Genomic DNA, 18,819 nt, shown 5'->3' with positions numbered 1-18,819 from the left:
ATTCTGTGGGATATGTGATGCTGGATTAGCTTGAGCAAGAGACCTTGTTCCCAGACTTTGTCAAATGCTTTTTCTAAGTCAACCCACACAATTGTTGTTGGTTTCTTTTCTTGAAAGCCGTCTTCTATTTCTTGTGTGATGAAGGCAATTTGATCTTCTGTTGATCTGCCTTTTCTAAAGCCAGCCTGGGCTTCAGTGAGTAGGTTATTTGACTCAAGGATCCATGTCAGCCTTCTATTTATCACTCTTTCCATCAGTTTGCAAGTACACTTTCATCAGTTTGCAAGTACATCCTCATCTTCCAAAAACTAAATTTTTGTTATTGAAAAAAAGAAAGAACAGTTTTAGTTCTGTATAACTAGTTATTTTCTGTGTTTGTTCAGCATGTCAGAATGTCATGTCCTTTGTGTGTGTTTATAGTACATAATCAGTCATGTGAGATGTGTTTGTTCTTGATCACAGTTAATTGCAATCTTATTGAATAGATAGACTAAGATAGTGGTATTCTAGTAGAGTTATTTCATTACAAGTTCAAAATCTATTATTATTGAGTACTACATGCATACATATTTTATAAAATGTTAGGTTTTAGTTTATATGGTGTTTTTAAAGCAGTTTAAAACTTTGGGTATGGCTGGCAATGTAACTTGAAACAATCTAAGTTGCCCAACTAAAAAATTGAATGTAAATTTCTTGAAGTTATAAAGCACACATGAACAAAGTTCTTTATACAAATTTTGTATCAGAAATGTACCAGAAAGAAATATGAAAAAATAGAAAAAATGTTAAGAATCAGAGATGCCTACATGCCAAAATGGAAATGTGTATTTTTAGGGGCAAATGTGTATTTAATATAATATATTGTTACGAATCTCACTATCCAGGCTCTCTCAGACCTGCCTACCGTTGCGCAAAATGCGTATTCTTTACGCAAAATTTCCCCAAAATGACAGTCAGTTTGCAAATACGCATTTAACCCACCGTGTTACGCATTTCGTATACTTTTTTCCCCCTCTCTTGACTAGCTTACGAGCGGTCACGCTAAGCCGTCCTGTTGGGGGGGGGGGGGGAGAACAGAAAAGGTGGGGGAGCACATTGTGTCCAGATCTATATGTTGATTGGTTCTTAAAAGCAATTAGATTTAGTCTAAAAATGAAGAACGCCAGAGTGAGGGAGTGACGGGTCCGGTACCGTCAGTTAGCTGATACACCAACGTGACTTTTTTTTTTTTGTAAGTTCATTAGTAGAAAGTAATTATGTTGAATCCCTGATTCCCGTTTTCATTATGTACTATCGATTCAAAACACATTGAGTGACATTGTAGATATCTAATCTAGATCTAATTCTAGATCTAGAATCTAGATAACTTGTTATACAGGAATAGATCTAGCTAGAGTCTAGCTAGTCATTACGTTATGTCATGATTCTCTACATTAAGGATGAAGGTAGGCCTACGAAAGTTTGGAGTAGACCTACGTTTGTAGCGGATCCACGGCATCGGTAACACTCTTGAGCCCAGATCTAGACTAGAGTAGATTATATTCATTATATAGACATAGATCCAGTCTAGATATCATCTCTTTTGTCGTATTGATCTAGATTTAAATTGTAGATCTAACAATGACATCTAGATCTAATATTAATATATATATATATATATATATATATATAAAAATATATATATATAATATATATATATATGACAAAATAGTGGATTGCGTAAGTGTTATGCATTCTGGTGCCAAAATACGCATTTTGACCATCAGCGTTACGCATTTAGACTTTTTTTGGTAGGCAGGTCTGCTCTCTGCAAACTGCACCTTACACCACCAACTTAAAGAACTTGACAACTCAGGGCTCCAAAATAACACTTTAATAGTTGAATAAATCTGAGCCAATACTGTACAATGGGCAGCACGTAACACACGACTGTACAAATATCTCCCGATAACACCGTACCGCCATATCAACTCTTGCACTGGCCTCTACGTCTCGTTCCGGGCTTGCACTGGGTTCATCAGTTCAGACTGGGCTCGTTGTGTCGGACTCGATCACAGACCAAGACGCCGTTCATCTCAACTGTACTTGACAGTACTCCGCACTGAACCGTGGTAATGCTCCGTACAGAACCAGACCATTGAACTGTGCTGTAGTCGACCGGACTGTAGTGAACCTTCTGTCGTGAACCTCCTGACTGCGACACCTCCGCTCTTTATATAGGGTCCCTACTGGCCTTCTAGAACCGGACTGAACATCGCTCGACGTTTCTAGCTTCGTCACATGACTACATCCCTCGTGGCGCTCCTGAGCTCTGTTCACGACGGCGATCCTTCCCGAACCGTCATGTTGACACTTGACTTGGCTAACCGTCGTAACTCGTCACGGTTGACTGCTCGTCTAGCGCTGGCCTGGGGCGATTTGCGTCGGCTGACTACACACACCACTACCCCTCTCTGTGCCACCACCAGGTTTATAACAATATAAAGAAATATACTGTGGAAAGACTAAAATCATTCAAGCACGTAACATACACAGCATTCAACAATCCTAAAAAATTAACACAGCATAAAGTTATATAAAACATTCTTTCCATTTTTAGTCATCATATACTTTTCTTGAATATGTTAGAATAATGCCATTATTGTCACTTGCTTCTGAGGGCCAATTTTTTTTTACTTTTAATTCAAATGCACTGTACACATTTTTATCCAGTTAGTCCTTGAAAGTAGGCTATTTGATAATATTAATTGATTATCTCTAAATGTACTACTATGAACACTGTTAGCATTTGACTATAAAATACAGGCAAGATAACACGACTAGCTTCCTTGTGCCTTTACTTTTCCCAAATTCGTAATTTCAGGAGTTCAAATTGTAAATGAATACCACACAGTTATTCAAATATGAGTCTGACAGTTGCGATTTCCATTTGTTCTTATCATTTTCATGAATAAACATGCTTGCTTACATCTGTTTTTGATCTGAAGTGAAAGGCTTAAATTGGTGCTAAATTTCTGAGCTCTGCAAAATGTTCACATAGTAATTGTAGCTAAAATGTAAGCATTTCAGAGGAAAGCTGATCAAATTAAATTTCAATTTCTTTTACTAGGCATCTTTAGAATATTTTGTTCAGTTAGTAAAAATTGATTTATAAAGTTAGGTCTCTGAGATGTCTTGTAACATCAACTAAAAATACTTAATCAAACATTCATTTTACATCACACAAACTGCCCTTTCCTCAAGTAGCTCATCTTTCTCTCTAGACAATTGTGTTTAATATTTTTCAGTTTTTTAAATTTTCTAGACAATCAATGCATCTTGCTATGAAGGATGAGATCACCTCTGAATTCTCGTCTGTTTAATCCTTTTGCTCTTAATTAATTAACACATTTCACATCTGGTATCATAATATGCTTCAAATTCCACAATTTTCCACACTTCTGGTGTATAATGCAAAGCTACTTTAGAAGACTAAAACCTACTTTATTTTTTTATTACAAGTATTCTTATTTTCAATTATAAACAACATTAACATTCAACAAAAGAGAACAGACACAACACACAGAGTGGCTACACAAAGACAATTTGATCTTTTCACATTTCCTTAAAAGTTTTGAGCATTGTCACAGTTCCAGCAACTCTACAGTCATTGACATGGTCCATTAGAACAGATGTAAAAGAGTTTACTTAATTTTAATTGATATTCTAGACATGACGACGCTATTTCAAAAATGTCAGACCCTCTAATTTTTCTATAGAATGACTGAAGGCCAATAGGTTAAAATTATCATCATTTCTCTTGTAAAATTCTTAATTGGGCAACACTACCAATGTTAGATTTGTCCAAGACTAATAAAAAGAATAATCATGGACATGGAAAAATATGATGCTAAAAATAACATTAACCATCATGTTTTGGGCTAATTATTTGATAAGTACTATAACGTTATTGATTTCAGTTTCTTAATAGCGAGAGTTGAATTACTGATGTATTCTATGTTTTAAAAATTGGTCTTTTTTTTTTTTTATACGAACAGTGATGGGAATTTTCCGAAAATTTCTTCTGATCCACTTTTCTAACAAAAAAAATCTGAAATTTTCCTGGACATTTAAAACAAAAATCCAAATTTTTTCTTCACATTTTTTTTTATGTGAAAAAAGAAGATTTTATTATTTTTCCATTTTCAGAATAATGCGAAATAAGTTTTAATTTGTTTTGAACATGCACACATCCGGTCTTTTGACACAGTGACAGTTTAAGTTCTATTTTTTAAAAAATCTCGGGTCATCTATATAGATCTAGGTTCTAGATAGATCTAGACCCTAGGCCTAGTCCAGATCATAAAAGTCTATATCTAGAGTGATTTGAATACTTTTCATCTCTAGATCTAGAGTGTCTAGACTTCAATGTCTGCTTGCCAGCTTTTGAAAAGTATCAGAGACAGAGTTGAGAGCATCATTATGTTTATGCCTAGCTGCGATGCATTTTTTGCTCTCAGCAGCAGCTCACTGTTGCTACAATTAATACGATGGCCCCTCATCATCATCTTCACTCCTTTGAGTTTCTAATGGAACATAGGGCCTTGACAAAAACACCCCACTCTCCACGGTCTCTTGCTAGTTTTTTTTATGGTTTCCCAGCTCTTCCCGGTCTTCTCTGCTTCTTCAAGTACACTGCGTCGCCATGTTCTTTTTGGTCTTCCTCTGCATCTTGTTCCCTGGGGGTTCCACTCTAAGGCCTGCCTAGCTCTGTTGCTGGTATCTTTCCTAAGGGTGTGACCAATCCATCTCCACTTCCTCTCTAAGATCTGCACTTCTATATTTTTCTGTCCACTCATCTCCCTCAGTTTGGTGTTTTCTACTTTGTCATACCAGTGTATTTTTAGGTTATTTCTCAGGCATCTGTTGATGAAGGTCTGTATTTTTTTTTGTAGTGGCTTCAGTTGTTCTCCATGTTTCAGAAACATACAGTAGGACAGCCTTGACATTAGAGTTAAAGATTCTTAGTTTAGTCTTGCTTGAGATGTGAGGAGATTTCCAGGTTGGTTTTAGCTGTGTAAATGTCTGACGCGCTAGATTTATACGACGTTTAATGTCTTCATCTGTTCCACCTGATATACTGACTACACTCCCAAGGTATATAAAATTTTCTACTTGGTCTATTGTCTTAGAATCCAGTACTATGTCTCCAATTTGTTAATTGTTTACTTTAAGTACTTTAGTTTTTTTGGTGGTTTATTTTGAGGCCTACTCTTTTTCCTACTTCACTTAAAGCTGTGACCTTTTCTTGCATATCCTGTAGTCTGTGTGATAATAGGGCTATGTCATCAGCAAATTCCAGATCTTCCAGCTTTTGTGTGAGAGTCCATTGGATTCCTTTCCCTGCGTTAGAGTATGCTTCTTTTGTGACCCAATCCAATACTAGAAGGAACAGGAGTGGTGAAAGAAGTCATCCCTGTTTGACTCCTGTTGTGACTGGAAATTCCTGTGACAGCTTGCCACAGTGGGTTACTTGGCAGGTGAAAATATCATAAAAGGTTCTTGATTATGGTTATTATTTTATTGGGGATCCCATAATGTCTCATTACAGTCCAGATAGATTCTCTGTGGACACTATCATAAGCTTTTTCAAAGTCGACAAAAGTTGCATAGAGAGGAGATTGCTATTCGACACATTGTTCTACAATTATTCTGAGTGTATCTATTTGGTCAGCACAAGATCTCCCTTTTCTGAATCCAGCCTGTTCTTCCCTTAGGTGTTCATCGCATGCTCCCTTTATTCTGTTTAGTAGGATTCTGCTGAAAATATTGCTTGGTACTGACAACAAAGTGATGCCTCGCCATTTCTCACATTGTGATAGATCTCCACGCTTTGGTATTTTTATTAGCAAGCCCTTTTTCCACTCACCCTGAGGTGTTTCTGTTAACCAAATTTTGTTGAATAGTTTGTGCATTTGGTCAACTATTTCACTTCCTCCCTCTTTTAGGACTTGGGGTGGTATGTTGTCAATTCCAGCAGCTTTACCTGTCTTCATTTGTTTGAGTGCATTCCTTATTTCTTCTTTTGTTATTTCTTCCATGTTTATGTCTAGTATTGGTCCTGCATTTAGATCTGGTGGATTTCGTGGTTTAGGTCTATTGAGCACTTCTTGAAAATATTCTTTCCATCTTTCAAGTTGTTCATTTATTGAAGAAAGTAGTTTTCCATATTTGTCTCGGACTGGAACATTGCAATTAGCCTTTTTGGTACTGAGAAGTTTGGTGATTTTGTACAATTGTTTTATATCTCCTTTACCTGCTGCTTCTTGTGCCTGTTCTGCCAGATTATTGTAAAATTATCGTTTGTCCTGTCTGAGCATTTTGTTGACTTTTTATGAAACTGCTTGGTAGTCTTGTTTTGATTGTTGCTTGTGGTTTCTTGTTTTTTCTAGGTTAACTGCATGTTTAGCGCATTCCTCTCTTCGATTAATTTCCATGTCTCATCACTAATCCACTGTTTTTTCTTCTTAGGGTTAAGGCTTAGTACTTCATTGCTTGTTTCAGTAATAATTTCTTTGAATTTTTGCCAAGATTTATCAACGCTTTGTTCGGCCTCATCTAGTTGTAGCACAGCAAATCTATTTTGAAGGGATAATTGGAATTCCTTTTTAATCTGGGTGTTGTGGAGCTTGTCTGGGTCAAATCTTTTCCTTTTGTTTCTTTCTGTTTTATTGCTGGCTAGCTTCATTTTTAGTTTGGCAACAACTAGGTGGTGGTCTGAGCCAATATCTGCTCCTCTTCTGTTTCGTACATCTAGTAATGTGCTTCTCCAGTTCTGCCCTATGGTAACGTGGTCGATTTGATTCTCTGTTTTATTCTCTGGTGAAACCCATGTCACTTTGTGGCATTTTTTTGTGGGGGGAAAATGCTGCCTCCTATCACTAATTCATTAAATGTGCAGAAGTCTGCAAACATTTCTCCATTTTCATTTATGGTGCCAAGTCCATGGGTGCCCAAACTTTTCCCCCTCCCCGGGACACAGGGGTTGTGCGATAGGCTAACAACCTGTCCATGGAAAAAAAATTAGTGTTATAGAAACCAGAACAAAAACACAAACACTAAACATTGTTGGAGGCGAAAGTAGAGCTCCACAAAGGAGACTTATGAAGCTATGCAGGGAAAGTCGAACGAATCCTGTGAGGCCGACCACTCTACTTAAACCAATGAAAAAGAAACACTTCCTTATTCAGAAGGCAGCATTTAACTTGAGAACATGGAATGTCCGTATTTTACTAGAACCAGGTAGATGTGCACAAATTGCCAAGGAAATGGCCAACTACAAACTACAGATCCTGGGAATGAGTGAAGTTCGATGGAACACATTCAGTGAAACAAGACTGCAATCAGGAGAAACCCTTCTCTTCTCTGGAAAGGAAAAAGATGACTTACCTAAAAATGGTGTAGCACTACTACTAAACAAGGAAGCTTTCAAAAGTCTTTTAGAATGGGAACCAGTTTCAGAACGAATAATTAGAGCCAAATATTTTTGTCTAAGTTCAAAAATGTTCACATCATTATGTGTTATGCTCCCACCAACCTTGCAAGTGATACTGACAAAAATACATTTTATGACCAACTGCAAAGTATAGTTGACAAAATACCTACAAGAGATGTTTTGATCGTCATGGTAGACTTGAATGCCAAAGTAGGAAGTGAAACAGAGAGAGAGAGAAAAATACCATGGCCCCTAGATTTGTCTAATTTGAACCCTGCCTTGCGACTTCTATAGTTCAAATGGGATTAAATTTAAACATCTAGAATCTAGATCTATTATAATTATAAGATCTAGATCCTATATAGTAACAATATAGTTCTAGTAGGCCAACCGGCCATCGATATAGTATACTATAACGATTTATATAGATCTAGGTTCTAGGCCTACTTTAGATGACTAAAGTTAGTTACTGACTGAGTATAGTAGTGACATAGACATAGTCTGATAGAATAGATTATATATATAAAGAGATCTAGATCCAAGTTAGTAGATTTAAGTAGATCTAGATTATAGATATCTAGATCTATAAAAGTCAGACTGCAAGTCTAGATCTAGACGTAGAGTTCTTATCTAGATTCTTGATCAAGAAGATATTACTATTATTACTGAGTTATTTTGAGTAGATATATCTAGACTAATCTAGAGAGTAATAGTCTAGAAAATCTAGCCAATTCTAGGTCTAGTCCTAGATTTTATTTATAATGAATGATACCATTTAATGGTCACAAATCTTTTAGAAGAAAATCAAAATTAACGGATAAGGCTTAGATCTAGCACCTAAAGGCTAGCCGCTAGAGCTAGAATTTAGATCTAGATTACTATTTTTAAAACTAATTTTAGTATTAGACTTAAACTTTAACAAATGTAGATGTAGATCTAATAGTGAGTTATATAATATACTAGCCTGACATTACCCGCTGCCTGCGGGTCTTAGTTTGTGTTTTCTAATCTAGTGGATTGGATTTAGATGTATGTTAAACTTTTTAGCTAAAAATATGATCCTTTCAAGTTTTTCTCTTTCGCTACAAAAATAAAATTAGTTTTGCGAAAATGGGTTTACCCGAAGCCGATACATTCATATCTATTAAAAATGAAAGGAGCGATAGATGAATAAGACAATAACACAAATTTGAAGGTTAATTTGATTAAATAATGAAATCAATAGACTATATTTTGTATTTTCATGTGTCAAAGTAAAAAACTATATGCACAAAGTGTAGCTGTTAAAATTAGATCTAGATCTAAATCCTTTTGATCTTTTCTCATGTCAACATTGTAAACAAAGCCTAGATCCATAAATACTATAGCTTTAATAGAGTCGGACAACTTTATTTTTTTGAGGGTCTTAAGTTAGTTTTAGGGCTACAATACATACCCTACGGTCTAAGTTAACACGTAAGGAACATTTCTGCCAAGTTTGATCAAGATTGGTCAAACGGTTTTGATTTCTATTTGTCACGCAAACACACACACACACACGCGCACGCCTTACTTTCAACTTTATAGTATAGATATTAATTTTTTTCTATATCTAACTAATAATTGCTAATGATAATATTTTAAAAGCCCAGTGTGGTAGTGCCATAGTCCTAGAGATCCACTTCTCGTAAACAACTTGTATCTGCATGAAAAAGAGTCACACAAGGAAGCCTCAATATGCAGTTTTATTGCTAAACATTCTCTAAGTCTAAGCACTGCTCCTCATCTGGTTGTTCCTGCTTGTCTTGCTGAAGAACTCAGCAGTTATTTAGCAGCTTTCTCTCAGTTGCTTTTCAAAGCATTGTTTGGTGGACTTCATGTATAAAGTTTAATAACCAGTTTCTCATGTACAAAATTTATTATCCAGTGAAACAAACAGAAGTATTTCCAAAACTCATGCATGTTTTGATTTTCAAACACATTATTTCTTTATATTTTTTTAGAGAGAAGTTGTTAAAATACCAGTAAAGCAATTTTCTATTATAGTTTGCTCAGACTGCCTGGACCCAGATATAAAGCTTCTGCAAAAGCTATTTCTTCTCATCAATATGTACAAACAATAGTGCCTTGCATGCATTTTGTGTGCATGTGTGCAGTAAAGCTTATGCAGTGTAATTATTATTTAATACAACATTATTTAAAGAAAATATTATATATAATTAATTCTTCATGTTTTAAAAAAATTCAGCAATATCTTAAAACTTAAGTCATTGTGACAGGCCAGTTAAAAAACGCTGGTGTTAAAAATTTCCTAAAATTTTTTCAAAGTCTGTTCCTATCACTGTACAAAGCTGGCATTTCTTTTACTCGTGGGCATAGTGCACCACTTTTGGCATATGTCATAGGTTGGCCACCCCTGCTCTAGTGTATCCCAGATTCCATAATAGTGCCAACAGAAAATACAAGATATGCAGACATCTCAAAAGAACTCTCCTGAATTTGGTGGTTTACAAAAAATGGAATCTAGATCTAAAGGCAGCTTTATTAGCAGTTGTTTTAATGTGCATAGGTTATTTAAAATTTAAAGGCACCAGTATTTTAACAATCCCACGGAATGGTACTTTTTGTTTTACATTCCATAAATGATAAGAAGATCAATAAATATCTTTATAAGATGGCAGAAACTGCTGCTTTTGAGTTGATCTAGATACAGATATCTAGATTGATCCTAGAGCTATTAGAACTAGTCAGTAGTCTAAATCTATGAGTATAATTAGTTCAACTTTGATCCAGGTCACATCTTGATCTGGATCTTAATTCTAAATCAAGATTTACGTAAATTTTTGGTGTCTGATGTCCTAAAACGCATTATTAGATAAATATTTAGATCTAGGCTTAGTCTAGAGTCTATAAAAGCCAAATGAATTAGAACTAAACAATCGATTGATTCTCGATCAGTTTGAAATAAACTGACACTTTGAAAGGAACTCTGCTTAACTTGCATCAGCAAAATCTAGTACCTATATATTTTTAATTTTTTATGTGATAAGCAACAACTTGTTGTTTGTTTTTGCTTTTGATGGGGTAAATTCATATATTTAGACAAGAAACTGTACTAGCATATTTTGGTGTCCATTTGTGTACAAAATATGTTAATGTTAGTTACATTTTTGTAAGCAACTCTGAAGAAGCTGCGACATCATGGAATTCGTAGATAGCCTTGTTTTTGCTCTCCTCTTTTTAGCTTCCATGCTAACTTTGATAAAATGTATTTCATCTTGTCTAAAGATACGTCCAGCGAATATCATACGACCTTTGGTCACTCAGTGGACTAGTGCCAGTGCAGGAAGGACTTCTCTATTGATGACAGAGTTTATTAACAATTAAATTATATCCGATTTAGTTGCATTCTACTTTCAAGCTTGACTAGATCTAACATCAATATTAGATCTAGCTTCAATTTCTTCTGCACTATTGCTACTATGGTTCTCAAAGTGCTGTAAATCACTTAACCTAATCATTATTTCATTATTCTACAGTTTAAACATTAATAGTAAGTAAAGTTCCCTTTCAGACCTTGTGGTCTATAGGGCAGATGATGTAAAGGTCATCTGTTTCTGTGGCCTACGGTTAACAAGGGTGTCATGTGACCAGCACAACGACCAACCGCCTTTACTTTTCCCTAACTAATGTCAGGTACCCATTAGAGCTGGGTGGACTCAGAGGCGCCCGAAGATTCCGAAATTAAAAATCCCAGTCTTCACCAGGATTCGAACCCCGGTTTGGAAGTCAAGCGCTTGACCGCTCAGGCACTGCACCTCCTTAAACATTAATATTCCCATCATAATCATGTTTCATAGTCTAAACATTAGTCAAATATGTTCCATTTTTTTAGGCAATCGAAAAAACAGCACAATTTTCTCAAAATCATAAAAATCAATTCCAACTTGCTCCAGGTACAAAATAATACATAAAAATAGCTTTAGTATTACTCTTTACTGTCAATAAAGGATAAAATAGTATAGTAAACGAAACATCTAAAATGGGCTATATATTGCCAACTCTTCTAGCATTAATGGTGATTAGTTGAGGAGTACATTTCAAGACAAACTTTTTTTTAGTGCATTTAATACTGTCACGTATCAATTTAAATATTATGTCACATATTAATTTAAAATATTAAATAATTTAAAATTAACCCAAGTCTAGGTTAAGGTCAACCTCGGAATTTCCACTGACGTGATATGGCACCTGCCATTCATCTTTTGACACTTGATAGAAAATTATTTGATTGGTTGTAGGAAGTGATTTCATTGGTTAAGCCAAGTGTCATACTAAAGGTAAAATAAACATGCGGAAGCGTGAATAAAGAAAAAGGCAGTCTAGAGAAAAATCTTGTGGAGATAAAACGTATATTAGTTTTGAGTTAGAATTCGTAGAGATCAGTCTGTATTAAATCTAGTAGTAAATTACAACATTTTATTTTGATACAGTTTACTATTGTAAATAGTGTATATTGCAGTGATTCCTAGTTTTTGAATTAAAGTTCTGTATTTGATTTAAAAGGATCTTCACTTATTCAATCTCTAAGATAGTATTTAGATCTAGAGATATACATCTATAGAATCCCCGGCATGTCACAATAACTTCTTGTAACATCTGACATCTCAAGAAAGAGTCTACAACTTTAGCACTCCTCACTACTATCTTCAACGAGAGCACCAATAGCACATTCTAGCACCTACATCAAAAAGAAGAACAAATACCTTTCACTAATTTAAGAAAGGAAAGTTATTATAATTTATTCAAAAACTTTAACAACTAAATATTATTCAAATTATTGTACCATAAATCAGTTAGCATCACTTGTTTTTAGTCTCCTTCATGTACCGGTATTAACAAAAGTAATTCCTTGTTGTGATATTAAATAGCTTATATTTTATTTTCTCATACATGTCATTATTGCTGAACTGCACATCTTGACTAATAAATGTGATAAACCAGGTTAAATTATAAGTAGGTGATTATTAGCGAAATGTAGCAAAAATCTTGAATACATATTTTGCAAACAGATGTGCTAATCAGCAGGAAAAAATATTCAGTAAAAAAATAAAAGGAATGATTAAGAAAATCATCCTAAAATAGTCTTTTTGGGAGACTATGAAAAGCAGTCCTAGCAAGAAACTGGATCCTTGGTTGTTACTCAGTAGCCTTAGTTTAGTTTTGGTCATTATACATTGTTCATGGTTCATTGTTTGAGGTTGATAGTTTTTTGTCAGTTAAGCTGCTTAAGTACTGATACAATTTATACAAATGATTTATGAATGAATTTTATTTTTTCATTAAATGGATTATTCATTTTTTTTAATGAGTTTGAATATATTAAACGCTAACCAAATTCATTTCAACACTGTATTGTTTTTCTTCAGTGTATTAATAAATTGGCATTTCTGAATCTAATAATGTTACATTACTGTCAAAATCAAATTAGTAATATGAACAACACAACTCTCAAATAAATAATGACTGATAAATTATTATTAATCACTATTTACTGTTGAAAGCTTCTATTTATAAAATGTCTTTTACCATTAATAAAAATAATGTCTAATTGAGCTTTGTAAACAAGACAAAGCTGACTCAAATATATTTGCATTTGCTGTTTAATTAAAGAATAGTATAAACAATGTTTGAATTCTCCTACATTTTAAACATATGCAAAAATTATAGAATAGTTTTCTACTTGAAAATGCCATAATTGCCTTTTTCTTTTATAAAGCGTTCTTCTGATTTCAGAGTTGGGGTGGCAAAGAAAATGGATTTGGCCTTGCAGAATGTTGTCAAGATCTTCCCAAAGGGGTATAAAATTTGTTACTTCTAATAATGAAAGTTATAAACACATTAATATGAAAATTCATTGAAGTTCAAGGAAAAAATTTGACTGAGTAAAAATTAAGATTTATAATATGCTAAATTTGTGTGTGTTATTGTCACTGTTTCCTATAACACAACAATTACATTAAAAAGTAATGGGTTTCAATTAAATTGCATTGCCAGATTTTTAAAGGTATTTTTATTTATCAAAATTATTTTTTTTTATGTCTGTCCTTTAGAGCTATCCCTGTAGTGCCACAACATTGCATTTTGAGTTCTACATTGAAGCTAAAGATGACAAGTGTAATAAAAAATTCACACATGTAAGTTTTATTAGTTAATAACAAAAAATACTCAAATTATAAATTTTTATAAGGACAGAAATATTTTGGTATTTACATACCAACAATGGGGGGGGGGGTGTCATTTACTGTATTGATGAAAAGTCGATTAACAGAGTATGCAATGCACAATCTTATAAGATTTGAGGGACACATTGTATAAAAAAAAATTGACTGCATTGGTAGACAATACTTTTTATTTACTTTTTTGGCAATGGTGTAGGAGTTGAGATTCTTAAGTTGGCTCAACTAAATTTCTATAATTTTAAAGAATCTATAGAGTAGAAAGTAATCTTTTTTCTATTACTTTAGGGTTCAACAACAGCCATTCAAAGTATTCACATGGAAAATGTAGACAAGACTGGCAAGATGCCTTCACAGATAATGGAAGATATTTTAGATGTTTATGATGTACCAGAGGAGAAAAAGGTAATTTAAAAAAAATAATTCTGAATTTTTAGCAGCCCCCGAAAGGGGAAAATACGCTATTAGTTTTGTGTGAAATGTCTATCCATCCCGTTTAGATCATCATCATCATCATCAAACTCCATTAGAGTGAGGGCTTGATAGGCTTAAATCCTCTCTAGCAAAAGCCCTGGACAGAAACCCTGCTGTCTTGCGTAGTGCATAAATGTTGCCATACAGGTCGAGAATTTTGGGTTTCCCAGACCTGTCGAGACGGAGATCAGCAAGTCTGGGGGGCAGTCAAACAGAATATGAGGCACGGTTTCCTCTTCTTCCCCGCAGCGGGGGCACCGTGAATCAAAATATGGCCATAGCTGCGAGAAATATGAGCCAACAGGACAGTGGCCTGTCCTGCACTGTGCCATAATAGCTTGCTCAGGTTGGATGAGCCTCCACCACGGGGAAGTGCGGTCAGGGCGCCTCATGCGCTCCCAGACTCCACTGGCTTTTTGGGACTTGTCCCAGCATTCAAACCACTTTTCCATTTCTGTTTTTTGTATTATAGCCAGGGCTTGATGACAGCTTACAGCCTGTTCAGTGGGTGGAATTTGCCCTCCCTGGTGGGCCAAAGAGTCTGCAATTGTGTTGCCAGTCACACCTATGTGACTCGGTACCCACTGCATTATTACAGGGGTGCTATAGCGTTGTTTAACGTTATGTGAAGCCATGATGACAGTGTTGATATTGGGGGGCCATGGTCTTGGGCTTTGCAAAGCCTGTAGTACAAATTTTGACCACAATCTGTGTTGCCCTCAAATGTCTCTTGCCGAGTTGAGAGTCAATGACTTTTAAGGCTTCACAGACTGCCATGGTCTCCGCATCAAAACTGCAAACACTACCACATGGTCCAAAGATTTTGACTGTGTAAGAGCCAAGAAAGTCGATGTAGGCTCCATAGCCTGCTCTTCCAGAATCTATTGATGCCAACCCATCAGTGTATGCAAAAATAGTCCCGTAGATCTCGTAAACTTGAAAAGATAGTGAAAATCTGACATCATAATATTTTAGTCCATTCAAAGTTCTGATTATGCAAGCAGTTTTTTTCATAAAAATATACTACTTTTACAACTATTCACTATTAATAGTAACAAATATGCTAGGCTCTTTAGTAGGGGAGATAACCATTTACCATATTTATAACACATTTATGCAAATGGTTTTAGATTTTTTTTTTTTTAATTTTTTTTTCTTTTTTACTTTTGTATTGCTACATTATGTAAGTTCTGTCCTACTATTATTACTAAGGTTACCCAGAAATAATGTTTACTTATTTTTTAAGAGAAAAAAAGCTATTTAGTATGCATATAAGTTGGACATAATGTAAAACAACAATTAATAAATAGGTTTTCATATTATCTTGTGAACTGCAGTGTGGGGTCGCACTTATCCAAAGGAATTTTTTTATATTTTTTTTTACGAAAATGTTTTTTTAATTTTTTTGAGGATTTGAATAAGAGATTGACCCTTTACAAAACAATTAGATTAATTAGATATTCATTATAAGACATCAGTTAGGCAAGGTTCACATCCAACTTCACATTCACTTTCACCTATCCTTTGGTCTGCTGAACTGCTGGGGCACCACACAAGATCTGTCAACCTTCTTTCTCCATTCTTCTCTGTCATTTGTCTTTGATAGAATTTAATTCTGATGTTCTTTCTGAAAATATTAATGCTGGCCTTTTTACCTTCCTGGGTGGACCACTTCGGGGGCCGATTTTTTAGTTTGTGTGTTTCCACACAAGCTGTCTTTGTAACCTTGTTAATTTACTTACTGTGTAATTATTCAAACATAACATTATCCAGATACTAAATAAAACTTTATTCAAGGAAATAAAGATAGATTAAATTAGTACAACTGGAACATTAATAATCTTTTAAATAAAGTTCCTAAATCAGTACTTTTAATCCTCGAACTGTCGTCAGCCGATTATATCTGACGCCATTTTGGTTCTGTTGTTTCCTCGTCTGATATGTTCGTCTGACTTAAGATAACTCGATTTCTATTTTGATCCATGTTTTTAAGTAGCCATTTTTAAACAGCAAATCTTCTTCCTGTCAGATTTTTTTTTACATGATTTTTGTAGCAATGTATGAAAAGGCTATGTCACGATGTCTATAGACTATGACCGGGTAAAGATTTCTAGATCTAGAGTTTAGATTAAGTAGATATAGAAAAGAGACTGGACTAAATCTAGACTCAATCTAGTGAAATTAAAGTAATTTTAGGATAAATAGAAACATCTAATTGAGTTTACTTTCTTTATTCTTTCACTAGTTTACCTTTTTAATTGTTTTTATACTTTTGGTAATGGAATAAAAATTTTTTTCCTTTTTTTTCAATGTCCGTGTATTGAAGGGATGGCCATTTTAGTAAAAAAAAAAATTGAAAAAATCTATTGGACCAATATTAAGAAATCTATACATATTTGGAAAGGAAAATGAATGGGCTGTCTAATTAAATCAAGATTTTGTTATAGCTCTAAAAATATTTCCTACAGACATCCCCAATCAAGCTTCTACGTTGATAAATAAATTTTCTATGCTATATATATAGCTTCTCCTTCGTGGTCAAGATGAGCACATTTCTCATTTCCTATGGACTCGAAGATGGCTATAAAGTCCAATCCTCGCTTTAAAAAGCCGGCCGCATACGTGGCATGGGTGTGTTAGATCAGTTGCTGATAGGCCTGCTTCTTCTCTCTACTTTTTGTTGGTTCGGCCACTTTTCTTCCATCAAATCTTGAGACTCACAGTTTCACGCCATGAGGAGTGATCGAGAGTTAGTGCTTCCCAGCTGTGAATGTTGATATCGTATTCCTTGATGGAGCTCTTGAGAGGGTCTTTGTAGCGCTTGTATTGGCCTCCCTGGGATCGCTTTCCTGCACACAACTCCCCCTACAGAAGTTGCTTGGGAAGGCGATTGTCTGGCATGCGGACTACATGTCCTGCGCATCGAAGTTGGGGCCTTTTTAGTGTCACATTGATACTGTGCATGTTGGACAGCTTTAAGTTTTCTGTGTCTGGTATGTGGTTGGACCAATGCACCTTATGGATACTCCTTAGACAGCGTAGATGGAATGAATTTAGCTTTTTGGTGTGGCGGGAATATAGTGTCCAGGACTGATGTGTATAGGAGTGACGGGAGAACTACAGCACTGTAGACTTTCAGTTTTGTGGATATGCTAAGTCCTCTCCGTTGCCACACTTGTTATTGAAGTCTGCCAAAAGCAGCTCTGGCACGAGCAACACGGAAGTCAACCACATCATCTAGGTTGGCGTTTGTTGATATGGTGTTTCCCAGATAGACAAACTTTTTGATGTTTGCTAATTTCTAGCTATCTGTAATAATGTCTGGTTCTGTGACAGCTTTATTTGGAGGAGGTTGGTGCAGCACTTCTGTCTTTTTTACATTAATGGGGAGGCCAAAATTTTTTGCAGGCACACAAGCACAAAGCCCTGCTTCACGCCTTTTGAGACAGGAAAAGGCTTGGAGTAGTCTTCGTTGTCTTGGACTCTTGCTTGCATGTTATCATGGAATTGGTGCACCATTGTTACGACTTGATCTGGGCAGCCGAATTTGGCCATGATTTGCCAAAGGCCTGACTGACTATCAAAAGCTTTAGCCAAATCTATGAATGCAGTATAGAGATTGGAATATTGCTATCTACATTTCTCTTAGAGTTGGCAGACTGCAAAGATCATGTCAACCGTGCCTCTACCCTGCCTGAAGCCGCATTGACTCTCTGGAAGTAGGCCAGTTTCTAGGTGGTGTTGTAGTCTGTTTAATAGCACCCTAGCCAGAATCTTGCCAGCAATGCATAGAAGGGATATGCCACGACGGCATATTTCCCTTTCTATTGTAGAGGTTAATGATGGAGGCATCTTTAAACTCTTGTGGTACTTTCTTTTGTTCCCACATTATCTGGTACATTTCTGTTAGTTTAGCTGTCAGCTCTAAACTGCCAGGGATGGAGTCTAGTCCCGGTGCCTTACAAATTGAGAGGTTGGATATTGCAGTCATTACTTCATTGAGCTGGGGAGGGTCAGTGAGTGAGTGATTTATTGGGACTTGTTCTAGGCGTGCGATGGCTTTGGCGCTAATGTTTGATGGACAGTTAAGAACGGTACTGAAGTATTCAGCCCAGCGAACAAGTATATCTTCCTTGTCTGTGAGAAGTTTGTTTCCATCAGCACTGAATATGGGGGATGTGCCATTTTGCTGAGGGCCATAAAAAGCTTTGATTGAATCAGATATGCCTACTGTCCCGCATTATGCGGTACCGTCCCGCAAAATCACCTCAAAAGCGCCCATGTTCCGCCGTTCCACATTGACGTTTTTCTGTTCCGCGAAGTCCGACAAAAAAAAAAAAAAATTGCCATCGACCATTATTATTTTCTTTTTTTTTTTTTGTAAAATGCGAAATGAAAACAGGTACAAGGTGTACTTTTTACTATTTGGCAAACTATCCGGCGATGATATTTGACTGGAGCCGAATATTGCAGAATAGTGAAACAAGACCTAATATTCAGCAGAAGCCGGAGCTACTATCCGGTGCACTATACTATAAAGTAGAATGTAAGGAGTATGTATGTCCCAAATAGAAATCAAAACCGTTTGTGACCAATCTCGATGAAAATTTGCACAAATGTTCCTTGGGTGCTAACTGGAACCATGACGTATGT

General features: G+C 35.6%; 1 protein-coding gene across 5 annotated transcripts in view; it reads left to right on the top strand.

Annotated features, from left to right (window-relative positions):
* LOC106053306 (E3 ubiquitin-protein ligase HUWE1-like) overlaps positions 1-18,819 on the top strand; it is a 192,890-nt gene that overhangs the window by 29,734 nt on the left and 144,337 nt on the right. For all 5 annotated transcript variants that reach the window (XM_056026466.1, XM_056026467.1, XM_056026468.1 and 2 more), the window contains exons 7-9: positions 13,250-13,312; positions 13,567-13,650; positions 13,981-14,097. In XM_056026466.1, coding sequence (XP_055882441.1) covers positions 13,250-13,312; positions 13,567-13,650; positions 13,981-14,097 — 264 coding nt within the window. The remainder of the gene's footprint in view (positions 1-13,249; positions 13,313-13,566; positions 13,651-13,980; positions 14,098-18,819) is intronic.

The sequence above is a fragment of the Biomphalaria glabrata genome, chromosome 4, assembly GCF_947242115.1.
Source record: "Biomphalaria glabrata chromosome 4, xgBioGlab47.1, whole genome shotgun sequence".
NCBI lineage: Eukaryota > Metazoa > Mollusca > Gastropoda > Planorbidae > Biomphalaria > Biomphalaria glabrata.
This window is presented reverse-complemented; position numbering and strand designations above follow the sequence as displayed.